At 32.8% G+C, this 16405-nt stretch overlaps 2 protein-coding genes across 5 annotated transcripts; one reads left to right on the top strand and one right to left on the bottom strand.

The window, feature by feature from the left end:
• The first annotated feature begins 1467 nt into the window (after positions 1–1467).
• LOC100794855 (uncharacterized) lies at positions 1468–7565 on the top strand. The gene is made up of 7 exons (NM_001254574.3): positions 1468–1967; positions 3150–3421; positions 3566–3602; positions 3700–3797; positions 4002–4063; positions 6649–6772; positions 7119–7565. Exons 1-7 carry the CDS (start codon positions 1685–1687, stop codon positions 7236–7238), a joined length of 996 nt encoding a protein of 331 aa, NP_001241503.1. The 5' UTR covers positions 1468–1684; the 3' UTR covers positions 7239–7565.
• A 2659-nt stretch (positions 7566–10224) lies between these two features.
• Positions 10225–13921, bottom strand: LOC100807788 (scarecrow-like protein 9). Of its 4 annotated transcripts, none has more exons than XM_041017036.1 (4): positions 13779–13921; positions 11031–13371; positions 10840–10927; positions 10225–10571 (listed from the first exon to the last, which is right to left on the bottom strand). In XM_041017036.1, the coding sequence occupies exon 2, from the start codon at positions 13301–13303 to the stop codon at positions 11099–11101; it is 2205 nt and encodes a 734-aa protein (XP_040872970.1). In that variant the 5' UTR covers positions 13304–13371; positions 13779–13921; the 3' UTR covers positions 10225–10571; positions 10840–10927; positions 11031–11098. The 4 variants fall into 4 exon arrangements, with proteins under 4 accessions (XP_040872970.1, XP_006583594.1, XP_040872971.1 ...); XM_006583531.3 differs by having other exon boundaries at positions 10225–10551; XM_041017037.1 differs by having other exon boundaries at positions 10840–10909.
• Positions 13922–16405: the final 2484 nt, after the last annotated feature.

Genomic DNA, 16405 nt, shown 5'->3' with positions numbered 1-16405 from the left:
AAAATATATGAAGCCGGAGATCCAAATTTGGATTCAGCAGCTTATAGAGGTCTTGGTTTAGCTTGTGGCTGACCTCGATCCTCTTTCCTAACAGAAGCAAATACAGAAATACTAATTTGGATTCATTCAAATTCAAGTGATTTAATTCAGAAATTCTATGAAATTTTAGAAATTCAAGTGATTCATTCGATACCAACCTCAGCCTATGCCTAACACCATGAAATTTCAGAAATTCTTACGTGGGTTGTGCTCGTCGTGGACCTCGTGCTCGTGGGAGTTGGAACTCGCGACTTCCAAATGAACAAGGTCTCTCCTATGGGGTGACCCGTGACTGTGTGACAGTGTGAGGTTTTGAGGGAGAAAGAAAAAATGCACGAGTAAGCACGAAGGGAAGCAAATCCCTAAACCAGTCACAGCAAAAACGACGCCGTTTCGTGGGATTTTTTTTTTCAACTAAACTCGCGCAACTCGGACCAGACTCGCGAGTTTGCACGAGTCCACCGAGTCTGCTCCGAGTTTACTCAAAAACGAGTTTACTATCGAGTTGACTCGCGGGACTGAAGTAAACTCGTAAACTCTTAAGAGTCTACGAGTTGACTCTAGAGTTTGACAACCATGATCAGTATTATAGATTAATTGTTTTTTCAGTGCAACATTCATAGATTTATATTCTCTTTTATCTCATTTTTTTCATTTATTGCTGACTTTTATATAACTTTATTTATCATATCTTTTTATTTTTTTTCTCTTTTTTCCTATTTAGAGCTATTGGAATTCAATATGTTTTTGCTTCGTGCTTTGCGGTAATTAAGTCATGCCTTTCTATAGTTTGAAACTTGCTTACTTAGGGTTGCCCCCATGGTTGGATTATCTATGCAATGGAATGCCGCATATACTATATTTTTACATGATGAGTTGTTTTATTTTTGTAATTGATGAGTTTATTCCTATCTTTCAATTTTTCTCAAACGAAATGAAGTGAAAAGAGAAATCTAGCTACTAATATACAATAACATTATGATTATTTTGTATCTTACTTTGTAGTTGATAATACTACATAATTGTTTTTTGTGAATAACTGCAAGAAAAGATTTCCTTTTGAAGAAGTTGGGACCAAAGGTGTCGAGCTTTGCTCTTTGTGAATAACTGCAAGAGAAGATTTACTTTTGATTATAAAAAATGTTGATAATAACCAACCGTAGAATGTATTTTTGTTAAATGTGCATTCTTTTTTATATCCATGGTGTAATATTTTACATCTGTAATTGTGTATTTGTTATACATTGTAACCAATATGCCGTGAGTTTCTCTTTAGAATTTTTTTTTTGTTGCACAGCAATAATGTAAAAGTATATATATATAAACAGTAAAAACGTATATTATTAATTATTAATTCTTTTTTGACATCATTAATTCTTTAGTTCTTATTTTAATACATAAAAATGTCACTAAAACTAAACCAAATAGCATAGATGGTGACGTCATGGTCCGAGATAAGGTAAACAGATAAGAAAATCTGAAAAATCTGACGAAACCAAACGTATCAATAACACAACATTGCTGAAGAAGTTGAAAGGTCGCATCCTTCCTTCATTCGTTTCGTTGAGTTGAAAACTCTTTTTCCACATTCTTTTATTTCTTGTCTCACCCGCACCATGCAAGTGTGCCAACTACTGTGATTGGTATGGCGACACGTGTCCCTTTTGTTTTGTGCGCAGCCACCACTTCTCCCAACCACTGCCTTAAATACTGCGTGGTGGCACCGTCACTTCCTCTACCGGTTTCTTCCTCCTCATTAAGCCGCCACTTTCTCTCTCTTTCCTTTTCGTCTTCTTTTTCTTCTTCGTTGGGTTTGTTGCCACTTAGTAAGAAAGAGGGTGTGAAGAGAGTGGGGAGAAGATTTGGTGTTGTGGCCATGGCGGAGTCTAAGAGTACTGTGCTTGTTACGGGAGCGGGTGGTCGCACAGGTGAGGCATTTTTGGTTTTTGCTTTGATGGGTTTTCTTTGGATTCTTGTTTTTCTTGTGTGTGTTGGGATGAAGAGAACTTTGATTTTGGACCAGAAAATGACGTTTGGGGTTTTTCTTTTTTCGTGTTTTCGTTGTTGGGTTCTTTTGAGAAGTGGAAAATGTGGAGTTTAACGGTCTATTTTATGCTTTAATTGATGGGATTTTCTTCAAAATCGTTTTTTTCTTTTCCTTGCTATGGAGAGAGAGAGTTTAGAGGTGAATTGAATATTTTTGAATCGGGGTTAATAGTTTATGACTTTTCATGAATTGAAAAAATACTGATACAATTTTATGGCTTCTGTTAATATTCATTTGTTTACTGGGTGTGGCTTTCTGAGACAAATTTAGACAATGCTTTCTGGATTTATTTGTAATTACAAAAATCTCGCATTTTTCATTTGATTTCTGCTTTTAAAAGTATAATAAATGTTTGGTAAAACTAGCGTATAGGTTAACTGAAAGCTTGTAACTTATAAGCTATAAGCTAGGAGTTGAAAAGCTGAAAACTTAATAAGCTAACTGATTTAAAAAATAATGAACAGTTTTCTATTTGGCCAATCCAATCAGAAAAAAAACGTTGTCTACGTTGAGTATGGGATAAGGATACACAGCATGATATCCTGTATTTCATTAAGTTAAAGATTAGGATGCAATGTGGAAAAGATGTATATAGTAATTGCACGAGTAAGTAGGAAATATACACAAACTGTATAGTACTCAGCCTTCAGCTTGATGATGAAAGTGTATGATACTATGCTAAAAAAACGGTTTTCAAAGGTTTTGTTTACATAATAGACGAGGGTTACAGTATTTTGGATTTGATTTTGATGCACCATTCAGATTGGCTTAAGGATAATGTATCAAATATCTATATATTTCATTGTATAAAATTTTCAGTTATGTTAGTTTCAAGGGGTTCAGATTGTTGGTTGATGTTGAGCCTTACCGCCTTATATTTGTGCATGCTACTTATATGATGTGTGTTACATAGGCAAGAACCAAACATGCCTTGATTATACAAAATGTTATACTGGTCAATCAATGCTCAATTCAAGATCATATGCATTTATTGGTGGTAGCTGAAATACGATAGATACCATGTTTTTTTTATCACTAACTGAGAACTGGTGTTACATTTCAGGACAAATAGTTTACAAAAAATTAAGAGAGAGGCCAAACCAATATGTGGCTAGAGGTCTGGTTAGAACAGATGAAAGCAAACAGAACATTGGTGCTGCAGATGACGTTATTGTTGGGGATATAAGAGATGCTGAAAGTATTGTTCCTGCAATTCAAGGTATAGATGCCCTCATAATCCTCACAAGTGCAGTTCCACAGATAAAGCCTGGTTTTGATCCAACCAAAGGACAAAGACCAGAGTTCTATTTTGAGGATGGGGCATATCCTGAACAGGTACTATTATAGTTTCTGCATTATGCATTTATGCTTAAGTTAACCTATTACAGTTTCTGCATTATGCATTTATGCTTAAGTAATTCTTTTAAATTTATCCCCCTTTTGATTCATATTTTAATTTTAATGATTTTTTCATATTAGGTTGACTGGATTGGGCAGAAAAATCAAATAGATGTCGGTGAGAATCTATTTCTTCTTTCCATTAATCATAGATTTCAATACAAACTTACGCATGCTTGTGTTATTGAAATTGTTTTATATATATATATGAACAGCCAAGGCTGCTGGAGTGAAGCACATTGTGTTAGTAGGGTCTATGGGTGGAACGGACCTTAACCATCCTTTGAACAGCTTGGGTAATGGGAATATATTGGTTAGTAATGTTTTCTCCTTTATTTCTGAACTACCTCCCTCCTAGCATTCTGCCATTGCTTTTATATGATTAGAGCTTGCAAGTCATCTTAATGCAAAATGCAAGTTTGGTACATGCCTAAATGGATGAGTATGTTTTACTTCCCCCATGTCCTTCCATTATTCCTCCTTTGATAGGAAGAATGTTGTTTTATGTTGCTTGCAGGTTTGGAAAAGGAAGGCTGAGCAATATCTGGCTGATTCCGGCATCCCATATACAATTATAAGGTACACCAATTCTTGTCCATACTGAGACATATTCCTAGCTTGGTTTCTTCTGTTTTCCCCTCATATATGTGCCTTTTAGTTGCAATGATGTATAAAATTATAGACCACTTAACCGTTTCCTTGTAATTGTATTTCAAATAAAATAAAATGTTGATACTTTAGTCCTCAAAACCTAAACTGCACCAGAAACACTTTCAATCAACACTATAATGTTACCTTGATACTTGGATTTTTTACAGAACACTTTTAGAATATTTGGTGTTAGTTTGTCTGAAAAACCATCAAAAACTCAAGATCACAATTTATTAACATCAATTTGTGCCTTGCATATATTTTTTAAAAAAACTTCCTAAATAACAAATGATAGAAGTATCTTCTTCCAGAGTATATATTAGATTTTTGATGTCAGATACGGAACAAAAGTGAAATTTGGAAGGACAAGAAAACAACATGACTCAATGACTCTTAGGAATCCTTGTAAGATTTACAGAGTCAAGATAGGGAACTCAATTTGCAAGATATCACCAAGGCACCTATTTATACTAGAAGTGGTGCAAGCACCATCTCCTAAGAATTAAGTATCTTCTCTTTTTCGTATACTTTATTGACTACACACTTTTCTAGCATTGTGAATGAAAAACTATTTTTTCCTAAAAACATGTGAAAAATGAATTCAGAGACTAGTCAAAAGAGCATAAGTTAAATGTATTATGCATGCAGCTCTAGAATTGTCCATCGTTCTCCCCTGGTCGAAAAAATTGACCTCTTTTTTTTTTCTTCATATGAAGACAAGTCAGAGACATTGAAGTTCATAATTTCTGAGTAATGCAATTTTGTGTGCATTTTGCAAATTCTATTCAGAACTATAAAAGGGCCATAGCTCTTGACTTGAGCTGCCTAAACCATCCTTTTGGAAATTGTTCTTGTTGAATATGAGTTTAGACAAAATCTCCTTGCTTGAAACTTGTTGGCTTCCCTAATCTATCAATTTTATTCTTATACTCTTTATTTTATTGAAAAACATGAACTCAAAGTCAAACCTTCATTTAATTTTTTTCCCTCTCTTTTAAGTGTCACTTCTTAAAAGATGATTAGTTGGAAACTGGAATAGGAGCTAAGTCTAGCAGGATAATAAGATTATAATAGGTCCATATACTACATCTAATAGACTTTTACTCAATTTTTGTTATGAGATCAATTGTAGGAAAATTCTAATTGTGGAAATTGAAGTCCCATTCTATAGCATTCATCTCTCTAGTGATATTTAATAAATTACCCACACTTCAAGTGCTACTGTTTGCCTGTTAGTTTGTGGCGGATGGGAGGAACTGAATTGTATTTCCAAGCTTCTTCCATAGAGTTCACCAAAATGACTCATAATTTCATACCATAATTGAATATTTGTTCCTGAGTTTTCAGCAATCCTACAATGAAATCAAAATGTGATAATTTGTTAATCTGAAGATATAGTCTCATGAGGATTGTCCTAAGACAACACCCAACAACAGTCAGAAAACTTAATCATCCTATGACAGTATTTGATAATCTGACAAGCCCAAAAACTTTTCATCTTAGGATAGGATAGTTGAACTTTTTAAAGTGCTGCTCTAATCAAAAGACTAGTAAAAAAAGAGCATACAACAAACATGCTGTTGTAGAATTCTCCATCAACTTTCACAGTAAATACAGCATTGATAACCAGTTAACCATTGATTTTATGATTTTGTCATCAATAGTTTGAAATTTAATATAAGACATACATATGGATAACTGATAACACTGGCAAATCACGGATAAAGAAAATAGAAGAAAACAGAGCCAAACACCAAGAACAGAGGGTAAATCACGAGAATCTTTATTGCTTATAGAAGAAGAACTCAGAACAGGGAATTACAACTGAAGAAGGTTCAACTGAATCCCAATTCAGTTGAACTTCTGTAACCAACTCTAACTGAATCCCAATTCAGTTAGTCCCAAATCCCAATATGCCCAAAAAACTCCTTTACAATAAGTTAGAGTTCTTATTTATAGTACTCTTTAACTAACAGAATTCAGTTAGTTATTCCTAACAGAATTCAGTAAGTTATTCCTATTACTGCCAGGTTGGCGCCTAACATACACTTTGGTAACAAGAGGTTTAGGCATTCTCTTAACCCTATCAATAACAGTTTGTAACCATGGATAACTGTGACCAACAGATACCTTCTTTATTTTACTCTCTAAACTACATCAGGGATCCAAATCCATATAATTTTCAAAATCTCAATTGCACCTTTGTCTAAAGCTTTCAAATGAGACTTCTTATCCAAAGTGCAGGAACCATCTGACTAGAAAATCTTCAAAATATGATTGTTTTATTATTTGCAGTATACATGTAATCACTTCAGGTTTTGTACATACTACATTTTACACAGTTACTTATCTTCAATATAATTTTGATATTTCGAGGTAACTTGTTTTCAATATTCACATTGCTAATGAGAGAAATAGTTTAGAGTCAGGAGCTTTTTTATGAACATGCCGAGTTTTTTTTTTTCTTCTTTTTTTAACTTTTCCATGTTTCCTCACTTTCTATACTGAGCCAGGGCTGGTGGCTTGCAAGACAAAGATGGAGGTCTTCGGGAACTACTTGTAGGGAAGGATGATGAGCTTCTCCAGACTGAAACCAGAACCATAAGTAGATCTGATGTTGCAGAAGTCTGCATTCAGGTATCTTATTTTTATTGTTAATAAACTTGATGGACATAACACCTCCCCCATTTTTTAGGTCATGTTTGGATATTATAAGAGAAGAAAATAAGAAAGTAAAATGAATTGAGCTTCTAGCATAAGTTAAAATCAACTTATGCACTTAATTTATGTAGAAGTTCTTTTCATTCAACATTTCTAAAAGCTGGTACATAAGTTGATTTTAGCTTATGAAAAAGCTCAATGCATTTTACCTTCTTATTTTCTTCTCCTGGTAGTACTTATGGAAAAGTTTATCTAAGCAAGCCTTAATTTCTGCTCAACTCTGAGATTTCGATGCCCCCTCTTCATATAATTGGTTTAACAGGCACTAAATTTTGAGGAGGCTAAATTCAAGGCATTTGACTTGGCATCAAAACCTGAGGGAGCAGGTTCAGCAACAAAGGATTTCAAGGCTTTATTTTCCCAGATCACCACTCGCTTTTGATTTTTGAATGTTGTTGTCATGGTCCCAAAATCCTTGTGGATTGAACCATATGGGTATTAGTGCTATCTGAAACAAAATTTAATTTTAGTAAAGGATTGTTTTAAGGCAAATTATAGACTTCACTAGTACTGTACCTGCACGCCTTGAGAAAAACAAATGTCTTCTAATCAGCACATCATTTCATGTTATCAAGTGTAATTGTTTGCAATTCCATCCTAATACATTCCTGAATGTTTTCAATTGCATGATACCATGATAAAATTAAAATAGTTTTCATGGGGACAAAACTAAAAAGCTGTCTGTATGTTGTATAAAAAAAATAAAAAAAAAGTTGTCTGCATAAACTTACTAGAAAATACATTGCTGACAATTGTTACTATTATAATTGCAAACTGGTTTCCTGTTGGAAGCACATGCATTTTAACACTGGGCCCATGTGGCCACCAATTTGAGTGACAGGAGAAATAAAATTTAATTGTAATTGGTAAAAAAATATATATAGTTGTAATGAGTAGAGTTGACTTTGAAACAAAAGATTTTAACTTTAGCAGCATTTTTTCTTAGACAATTTGGAGGGGGGATGGAATTAAGTTAATAAGAGTGAAAGATAGTGCAAATAATTCAAAAAATGGTACGACTCATTGTATTTGTATTATTTCTCATCTATTTTTAGTTTTTTTATTTATTTCTCTTCAATCAAGCACTTTTAACTTCCATTCTACTTTTCACCTATTTATATCCATTGTTTATATTCATCTTGTTTATCTCATCTCTACCAAATAGGACATAAAACGTAATAATATGTTGATTTGAGTGTGGTGTTTACTAAAACTTAAAAAAGTAGTTACACTTCAAAACTGATTTTACTTTACCATTTAAAGAAAATTAATTCTTCTAAATATTTTTTTACTCATTAATATCTTTGACATTAAATTTCTGGATTTCTTTTTCTAGAATTGATTAATTATGAAATTGATTTGACCAAAAATCTAAACCAATATCAAAAGTCTTGTAGGATCCCCTCTTTAATTGGAATTTGGAACTACAAACGAGAGGGCCATACTCAGTCCAGGAAACTCAAGGTCGAGTTTGGATTAATAAAAAAAAATAGGATAGAATGCAAGAAAATAAAATACAATTGCATTAGGTTCAATTGTTTGGATTGATGAAACGAGAATGAAATATAATAAAATAGATTTATAAGAATGAGATGGAATAAAAAAAATTATCGTCACAATTATTTTATTTCATTTTATTCTATTTTAATAGTACATTGTAATAGTCATATATCTTCTTTCCGTGAATCCAAATTGTCTAATACACAGTGTAAGTTTTATAAATATACGACATTAAGTCAAAGGAATTAAAACCTACGAGATTTCATTTACAAAATTATTGTTTGACGCATCATAATCATCACACACGTTTCTTTTCCTTTAGAATAGACAAGCCGTGTACAAACATCTTGGGACCTAAAACGAAAATGTTAAAGAGATCTTTTTTTTATAAGAATTTTAGAGAGACTTAGTATCAAGGGCATCACATTGAGATTCAATTAGTTTTTCAACTTTTCATTTTTTTCTTCAATTTTTCATAATCAGATTCATACTTTCTATTTGACATTTTCTTTTGTAAATAATCAAAATAAAAAAATTAACTAAATATTAAAGAAATCTAAATAAACTAAACTCTAAAATAAATATAAAAAATGATGATCGATGAACAGAACGATAGAACCTGGAATTGAAAACAGACAGAGATTTTGTTATTTAGATGTTGTGTCAGGCGCAAGGGTGCTACGTGATACGTGTTGTGTTGCTGCGTACCCAGAATCATGCCCATGAAATGAATCGTTCCACCAATCCATCTGGATGGAGATGAAAGGCTCCATACACGGGAGACCGGTATGTATGTGGTTTATAGGCGTTCAAAATCCAGACGATGTCAAATCCAGGGAGGTTGAGTCGCGGAGACAAAGTTTGATCAATAGACAATGTTTTATTCAAGGAAAGGAGAAGAATAGATTTTTTGTATGAACAGAAGATAAAGAGATGAAAAAACGTGAAGAATGAAGTCTGGAGGGTGAGATACGTTAGTTAGAAAATTTGGGATGAGTTAAAGGAAAGTTAATAAGGATTTATTTTTTTGGGATAAATAAAATACTTAAAATGACCTTAATTGTGATATTAGTTAATTTTTAAAAAGATGATATTGATTGACTAATTTTTAAGGAAAAAAGAGATTCTAAATTATTTTATTTTAATGAGTTAAAATTTGTTAATAGTTAATAATAAAAAAAAATTAGGAATCTAAAAAAATGTTTTTTTTTTACCTCAGACCGATACCTAATTTACCTTACACCTTTCACGAGACCTATAGTAATCTAACCTTTCCCACGGAAGAGTTTTCTCATTTTCAATTTCCACGCACGTTGTTGACTATATATGACACTTTTAATTATTATCTCAAACGTTGTTTTCATTTTTATGTGTGCATCACGAGTTTCTGCTATCAATCTGCACTTTTCCACTTTTTTTTCCTCCTTTTCTTTTTCTTGCATTCGAAATAAACTTCATGTTTTTTGTACATAAAAATAAGATTTTTTTTTTTTAGTATAGTTAACAATGGAAACTTTTTTTTTCCATTATTCGTACTGAAAATTAAAGTATTTCATTTCACTTTCACCTCATTTATTTCTATTCCTAAATTCATTTTTCATTACATCACTTATTATATCTATCACTTTCTCTTCTTCCACCCAAAATGGAATTAACGTTTATAATTTTTCTTATGAATACGGTTTTGATTCTTGCAATAAATTCCACTCATACTCTTTTGTAAAACCTATATGAACCTTTCCAAAGACAAAAGGAGAAAAATTCAATTCCTCATGTGAATCTTTAAAAGCCACATTCGACACAGGAGGTCCCCCATCACAAGGTCCACCACTATGTAATGTTCTATACCATTAGGATATATACATGCATTAACAATCAACTTACTTTTAGTCCACTATAATTATTTTTAAATAAAACGTTTTACATTATGTTTAAAGCATTCAAACACTTTCAATGACACGACAACATAAGGTTGGACTACAGTGTAGACAGTTATACAAGGACAATGAATCCAACAAATTGTGAGAACAGAGTGAATAATTTAGAATTTACTTTTCATCCACTGTTGAAACAAGTCTTCAAAAGCAAATGTAAAGAGATCCGCTGTTTGTACATCACTTCCACACTTGAACCAATTTCAGCATCCAAGCTACGTGGACCTAGTCAAACTTTTGCCTCGAATAGCAACACGCCATCTGGTGTGCAACAAGTATTTCTCCAAAGTAAATATTCCATTAATTGTTAGGAGGAAATACACAAAATACACAAGCTATATCATCTTCAGTTAAGTAAACTATCAGAAGTATTTGAAGTAGAAAGCTCAAAATGAGTAACAGCAATATAGGTTTGATCTTATTACATGCTAAATTCATCTGCAACATTAGATTGGATCATACTCATTTGACAGCCCTCAAGTTAGCTATCACACAATAGACTTTATAAATGATCTATAGGAGAATAACATAGATTAACTACTTTCATACCAGGCTATTAAGTAACCATGTTTTCCCCAACTGAACTCACAGCTTGAACCCTTACTTTTGATCTCGAACCCTACATATTGAGCTCACCCTGATCAATTATCAGATTGAAGTTTGTTCAAGATGAGTCAAACCACAATGACAAATATACCAGCATTGTTAAACAGAACTAAGAAAGTGAGCAATTGAAGTACCTGAGCTCCTCAGAAGTCAAACTAATGCACAAAGCCCTAGTGAGATGCACTTGTACCATCTTGGTTAGTCATGCAGGTTTCCAACAAGAAAGGGCATAAATGATTCGCCCCTTCCAACCTTGCAACAACCATTGGCTATCTTCATCAATTACAAAATCCTTGTGGTAGCTAGTCGTTACTTTCTCTATTGCCCTCTTTACTATCTCACGCTCAAAAGGTTGTTGCAAAAATCCAGCCCTTAGAATTCGCGCTTGCCACTGCCTATATGTCTCTGGCCTCTCTACTCTCTCACAGCCTTCACAAGCTATGACATTCAATGCTTCCCTGCCAAATATCTCTTTCTCAATTAGCATCCTCTCCCATTCCTCACGAGGCACAATGGTTTCAAGCATGTCAAAGAGTGAAGAGTAGTGAAACAGTGCCTCCCTGAATCGAGTAACAAAGAAAGGCGCATTAAAGGCCCCGTTAGTAATGCCATGAATGAATATATTCGGGTTGACCTTCCTTATCAAACTGAGGAATTTATTCCTTGGACTGTCCACAACCACAGATTCATCCAGCACATTTTTACAGCGATAAAAACAGGTCACAACAAGGTACTCGTCCCTATCAATCTTGAGTTCCTCGAGTTGAATTGTTTCCCATTTTTTCGCTATAGCATTGTACTCAAATTCCACCTTAAACGATTCAGCATATGCTGCCAAGCGGCATCCAGTTTCTACAATTCTCTCAGCAGGCCTGAAACCAGGTTGTGGGAAGTCTATTCCTGTAATCCGAAGTTTAGGTGCTCCTCCTGCTAGTGAAAGTCTCTGAATTAAAGTAGGCCACTGGAAACCATAAAGGATACCAAAATCTATAATATGGAGCCTTGGTGAATTTGCTGAAGATTTCCTTATTGTAACATTAGAGATAAAAGCAGTCATCTTCCTAAAAGGGCAAGCAGCAAGATATAGATGATAAGCCTTCAGAAAATCAGCAGCTGATGTTCTTTTGCTAACAAGTCCTTTATAAATTTGGCTACCAGTACCAGCCAAGCGGGCTTCAAGGCCATCAGCAAAGATATGAGCCAACCTCTGATTTCCATCCCCAAAAGGGTTTGAGTGCTGCCTGATCCGTTTTAGCAACTCATGCGCGCTTTTATAGTCATCTGCTGCAACAGCCTGTGCACAAAGAACCAAAAGTGTTCTCAAATCTACCACTTCCTTTTTCCCGTTTTGTTTCTTACTACGCCCCTTGCCACCATTGGAAGCCTTTGATTTACCATTTGACACCACTATCTGGTCATTCTTGGTTTGCAAAGCCTCACGGCGGGCCATAAAATGCTTCTTACCATCCCCTAAACTATGAAGCAGGATTATATCAATCATGGATGATCGCAATGTAGGTTCAGAGAAAATTGCAGCTTGCTTGCTGCTTCTATTTTCTTCAACATCCTCCTCTTCCATGTGATGGTGCTTCCTTATTTTGGATCCAGCAGGAAAAGACTCACCCTCGTCCTTCTCCACCTTAACAGGCAATTCATCACTCCCCACTCGAGGCTTTAGTTTTGAAAAATTAGCCACATCCAAATTAGCAAAGAGTCCATTTCCACTTGGAAGAAACTTGCTAGCCTCCTCAACACCCTTCTGAAATAGCAAAATGGATTGAGTCTCACTGTTCAGATCAGGAACCTGGAGAATACTGCTTGGAGAGTCCACAGGCCCTTCCACACTACTTTTCACACTGTTTGAAGAGCTATAAGATGACTGTGAAATGCTATTGCCTCGAAAATTCTGGTTAGGAAGTTCCCCCAAATTTCGTCGCAAAAAATTGTTAGTAAAAATGCTACTGAGGTCACCATCATTGTAAGAACAAGTACCATAGTTTTCAGATAAATTATGCTCCCCACTACCATCATCTGGATCAACAGAACTTGGATGCCCTAAAGGCGTAGAAGGGTACTTTTCGCCAATCACCTCATAGAATGATCTCTCAGCAATTTGAAGATCCAAAGAATCTTGCCGCATGCATGTCTTATCTTCCATGTCTTCTTCCATAAGGATCTGACTGATGTAACTCAAAATTCCATCAGAAAATTCACAATCCTCCGGAGAAGGTTCCTCATGAGTCCAAACCGAAGATGAAGAAGGTGTGTCAGTTGGTACTAGATTGGACTGCAGGTAACCAAATTCCCTACTTTGATCAAAGAAACCATTTTCAAATCTCTGATTCCCCAACTGGATTTCATTAGGGGGACCACAAAGACGCGGATCCATTATCATTAATCTTTGCATAAAAACTCAAACTTTAGTCCTAAAACAACTTCAACAGCCAACCCTTCTTCTCATATCTCTTTAAAGTCCTTCAAAAACCAAAAACAAAACCATCAAAACACAAAATACCAAACCCACCGAACACGTGTCCTGACTTTCAAATGTGTCAGTCTATGCACAAAAGAACAAGGAAAGTAAAACAAAAGGGATAAACAGATAGACTTTACCAAAACAAAAACATCAAGCAAAGCAAAAGTTAAAAAAAAATCACAAAACATGAAAAATAGTAACTTTAAATTTGACAACACCAAGAGGGTATGTTTCAAACACGAAGCTCGATAAGTGAAAGAAAATCAAATAGATACAAAGAGAGAAATGAAAAGTAGAAAAATAAAATGAAAGTGAGAATCATATAGAAATGGTGAAGCTAATGAGCAGCAAGAAAAGGCAGAAAAACAAAGAAGTTTTGACCCAGAAGAGAGACAAGGTTGTTTACCTCGTTGGAGACCCACCAGAACACTAGCTCAAGAGAAAGCAGCAGAGGAAAGAAAGAAGAGATAGAGAAGAAAAAGAGAGCGCGAAAAGGTCATGACGAGGAAGCATATATGAGAAATTATTGTATTAGTATGTGATAGCATCGTGTCTCGATCAATTTTCATATCATACGAGATTTTTATTAAACTTAGAAATTGAAAAAGGAAAATTCCAACAAATGTTATAAGATGAAGATCACTTGTTAAAACATTAAAGATAAAAAAAAAATCTTAATAGAAATTGTAAGTAGTGTGTTTTTATTTAATTTTCAATGCAATTCTAATAATAACAACTTTCTATTTATTAATTCTTTAATGGGGTATTTTCAAACAAATATAATGCAAGTAATATATATTGTTTCAACTTAATTAATAATTTTGAATTAGAGTTATATATATATAATTACATTAAATATTTAAATAAAAAATTACTATTTTAAATAATATTATCTGATTCGAATGTATAATAAAAAAAACACGTAGGAATTCATAACTCAAATATTTTCTTTTTAATTTATAGGAATTGAACTCAAATGTTGTAACTTAAGCATATAATTTAACTAAGAATTCTTTAATAAAAACATATTAATTTGTGAATAGTTAAATAATCTAAACACCTAATTAATATTTTTCATTTTTTTATTTCTTGTCTATCATATCATATCATATCATCAACTATTTCTTATGTAAAAAAATATCATCAATTAATCTTCATGTTGCATAATAAGAGTCATATGAAATAAAATTAGGCTCACTTAATTATTATTTTAGTTTTTAAATATAATATTATAATTATTTCATATTCATATGTCTAATAATATTTTTTTAAAATATTATTTATGTGACTATTAACTTAACTCTGAATCGATAATTAATCTCAATCAATCCATAAGATTGAAGTTTTAAAAAATACTTTAAAAAGTCATACTAAGGAAACAAATACTCTACTTACCATGGTTATAACAAAATATTGTTGTTTTACATTGTTTTTAAAAAAAGATTAATTCAGTTGAAAATAAACTAGTGGAGTGATTGATTTATTGTATTATTATTGATGGACAATAAAAATTATAAATGAAATTAATAATGATAGATAATTAAAATCTAGAAAAGTAATTTATAAAAATTAATAGCAATTTTTTTGTAAAGTTACTATAACTCTTTCTTTTATTTACTAGTTATTTTATAATAAAGAAATACTAAAAGAAATTTGGGAAGAAACTTATTGCAGTAGGAAGCATATTAATTTCTTATTTCTCCAGCCATCCTACTTAGAGTCTAGAAGTCTAGATTCTCTAGAACTGTCCTCGAATTTTTTCTTTTTCCAATTGAAAAAATCTATATAGTAAGTGGTGTATAGAGATTGGCTGTGACAGAGACATTGGTGTTACTGTTTATACAAGAATTAAATAGGAGAGAAAAAGTGTTCAGAAGCAATGGTAGCCGTTGATTATGGTGATGAAAGGGAAATAGAGAAAAGTGAAACATGTTGCGGAATTCTATAAAGATTGAAAGCCTATGAGAGGCAGACACGTATTACGTATAGCGCAAAAGTGGGGGTGTCCGATGTTTTTGTCTCTCAGGTTGGAAAATTTTATTCATATTATTCCCTTGATTAATTTAGAATTATCTGACTTTCCATGTTTTGGTTGAATAATTAGTACTCAATCAAATTAAGCTAAATACACATGACTAGGTAAATATCTACGCGTTCTGCGGGCGTTTAAATTCTTCGTTTTTATTGGGATATAAACTTCTCTATATGGCTATGTTTAACTGGAAGGAAACAAATTAAGAGAGAGTGCGATTAATGGGTAAATTTCTTCTTTTACAGAGATAGCAGAGGATCTGCACTTAAAAATAAGAGTGATAAAGATAATGTTGATTCATTAATACTTTTATAATCTATTTTTCATTTTTTTTTTATTTCTCTTCAATTCAATCAAATGAGTGAGTTAGGGTTGGACATGGATGAAAATGTGTTACCGTTGGTTCGACATTTCAATCGGGAGGGCTGACGGGTTGGGGAAGAAGGAAACACGAGGTGGACAAAAATGATTTAGGGTCTGATCATAAGTTCATTTTCTTCTCCTTTTATTTTTTTCTTGATTATTGTTAAATTGAACATAAAATCTCAATTAATTAAATATTTAATCACTTCTTAAATATTTCAACTCATCTAATAAACAGTCAAATAACATATCATGATGGTCAACATGTCCCGGTTAACAATCAGATCAAAATTAGAAATTTTGCAAATTAGGAAGATCAAATGTTGGAATTAGAAATTAGGGGATCAAAATTATGATTTTGTGAAAATAAGAGAATTATATATACAATTTAGCCTAAAAATACGATATAAAAAAATAAAAACTATTTTTTAAAAAAGGTTGTTGAGAGTTTCATTTAAAAATAATTAAATATATTTATGAAATTTGAATTTATAAAATTTTATTATATACCTTAGAATTCTCCCATTTGAGTTGTATTATAAAAATATTTAGGATTTATTTAGTTTGAGAAAATAATTTATTTTTATAAATAGTCATAAGAAAATCACATTTATTTTAATAGCTTAATGGTTTAAAAT

This window comes from Glycine max, chromosome 7, assembly GCF_000004515.6.
Source record: "Glycine max cultivar Williams 82 chromosome 7, Glycine_max_v4.0, whole genome shotgun sequence".
In the NCBI taxonomy this organism is placed as follows: Eukaryota; Viridiplantae; Streptophyta; class Magnoliopsida; order Fabales; family Fabaceae; genus Glycine; species Glycine max.
Note: the sequence above shows the minus strand (reverse complement) of the source record. Positions and strands in the feature narration are given on the sequence as shown.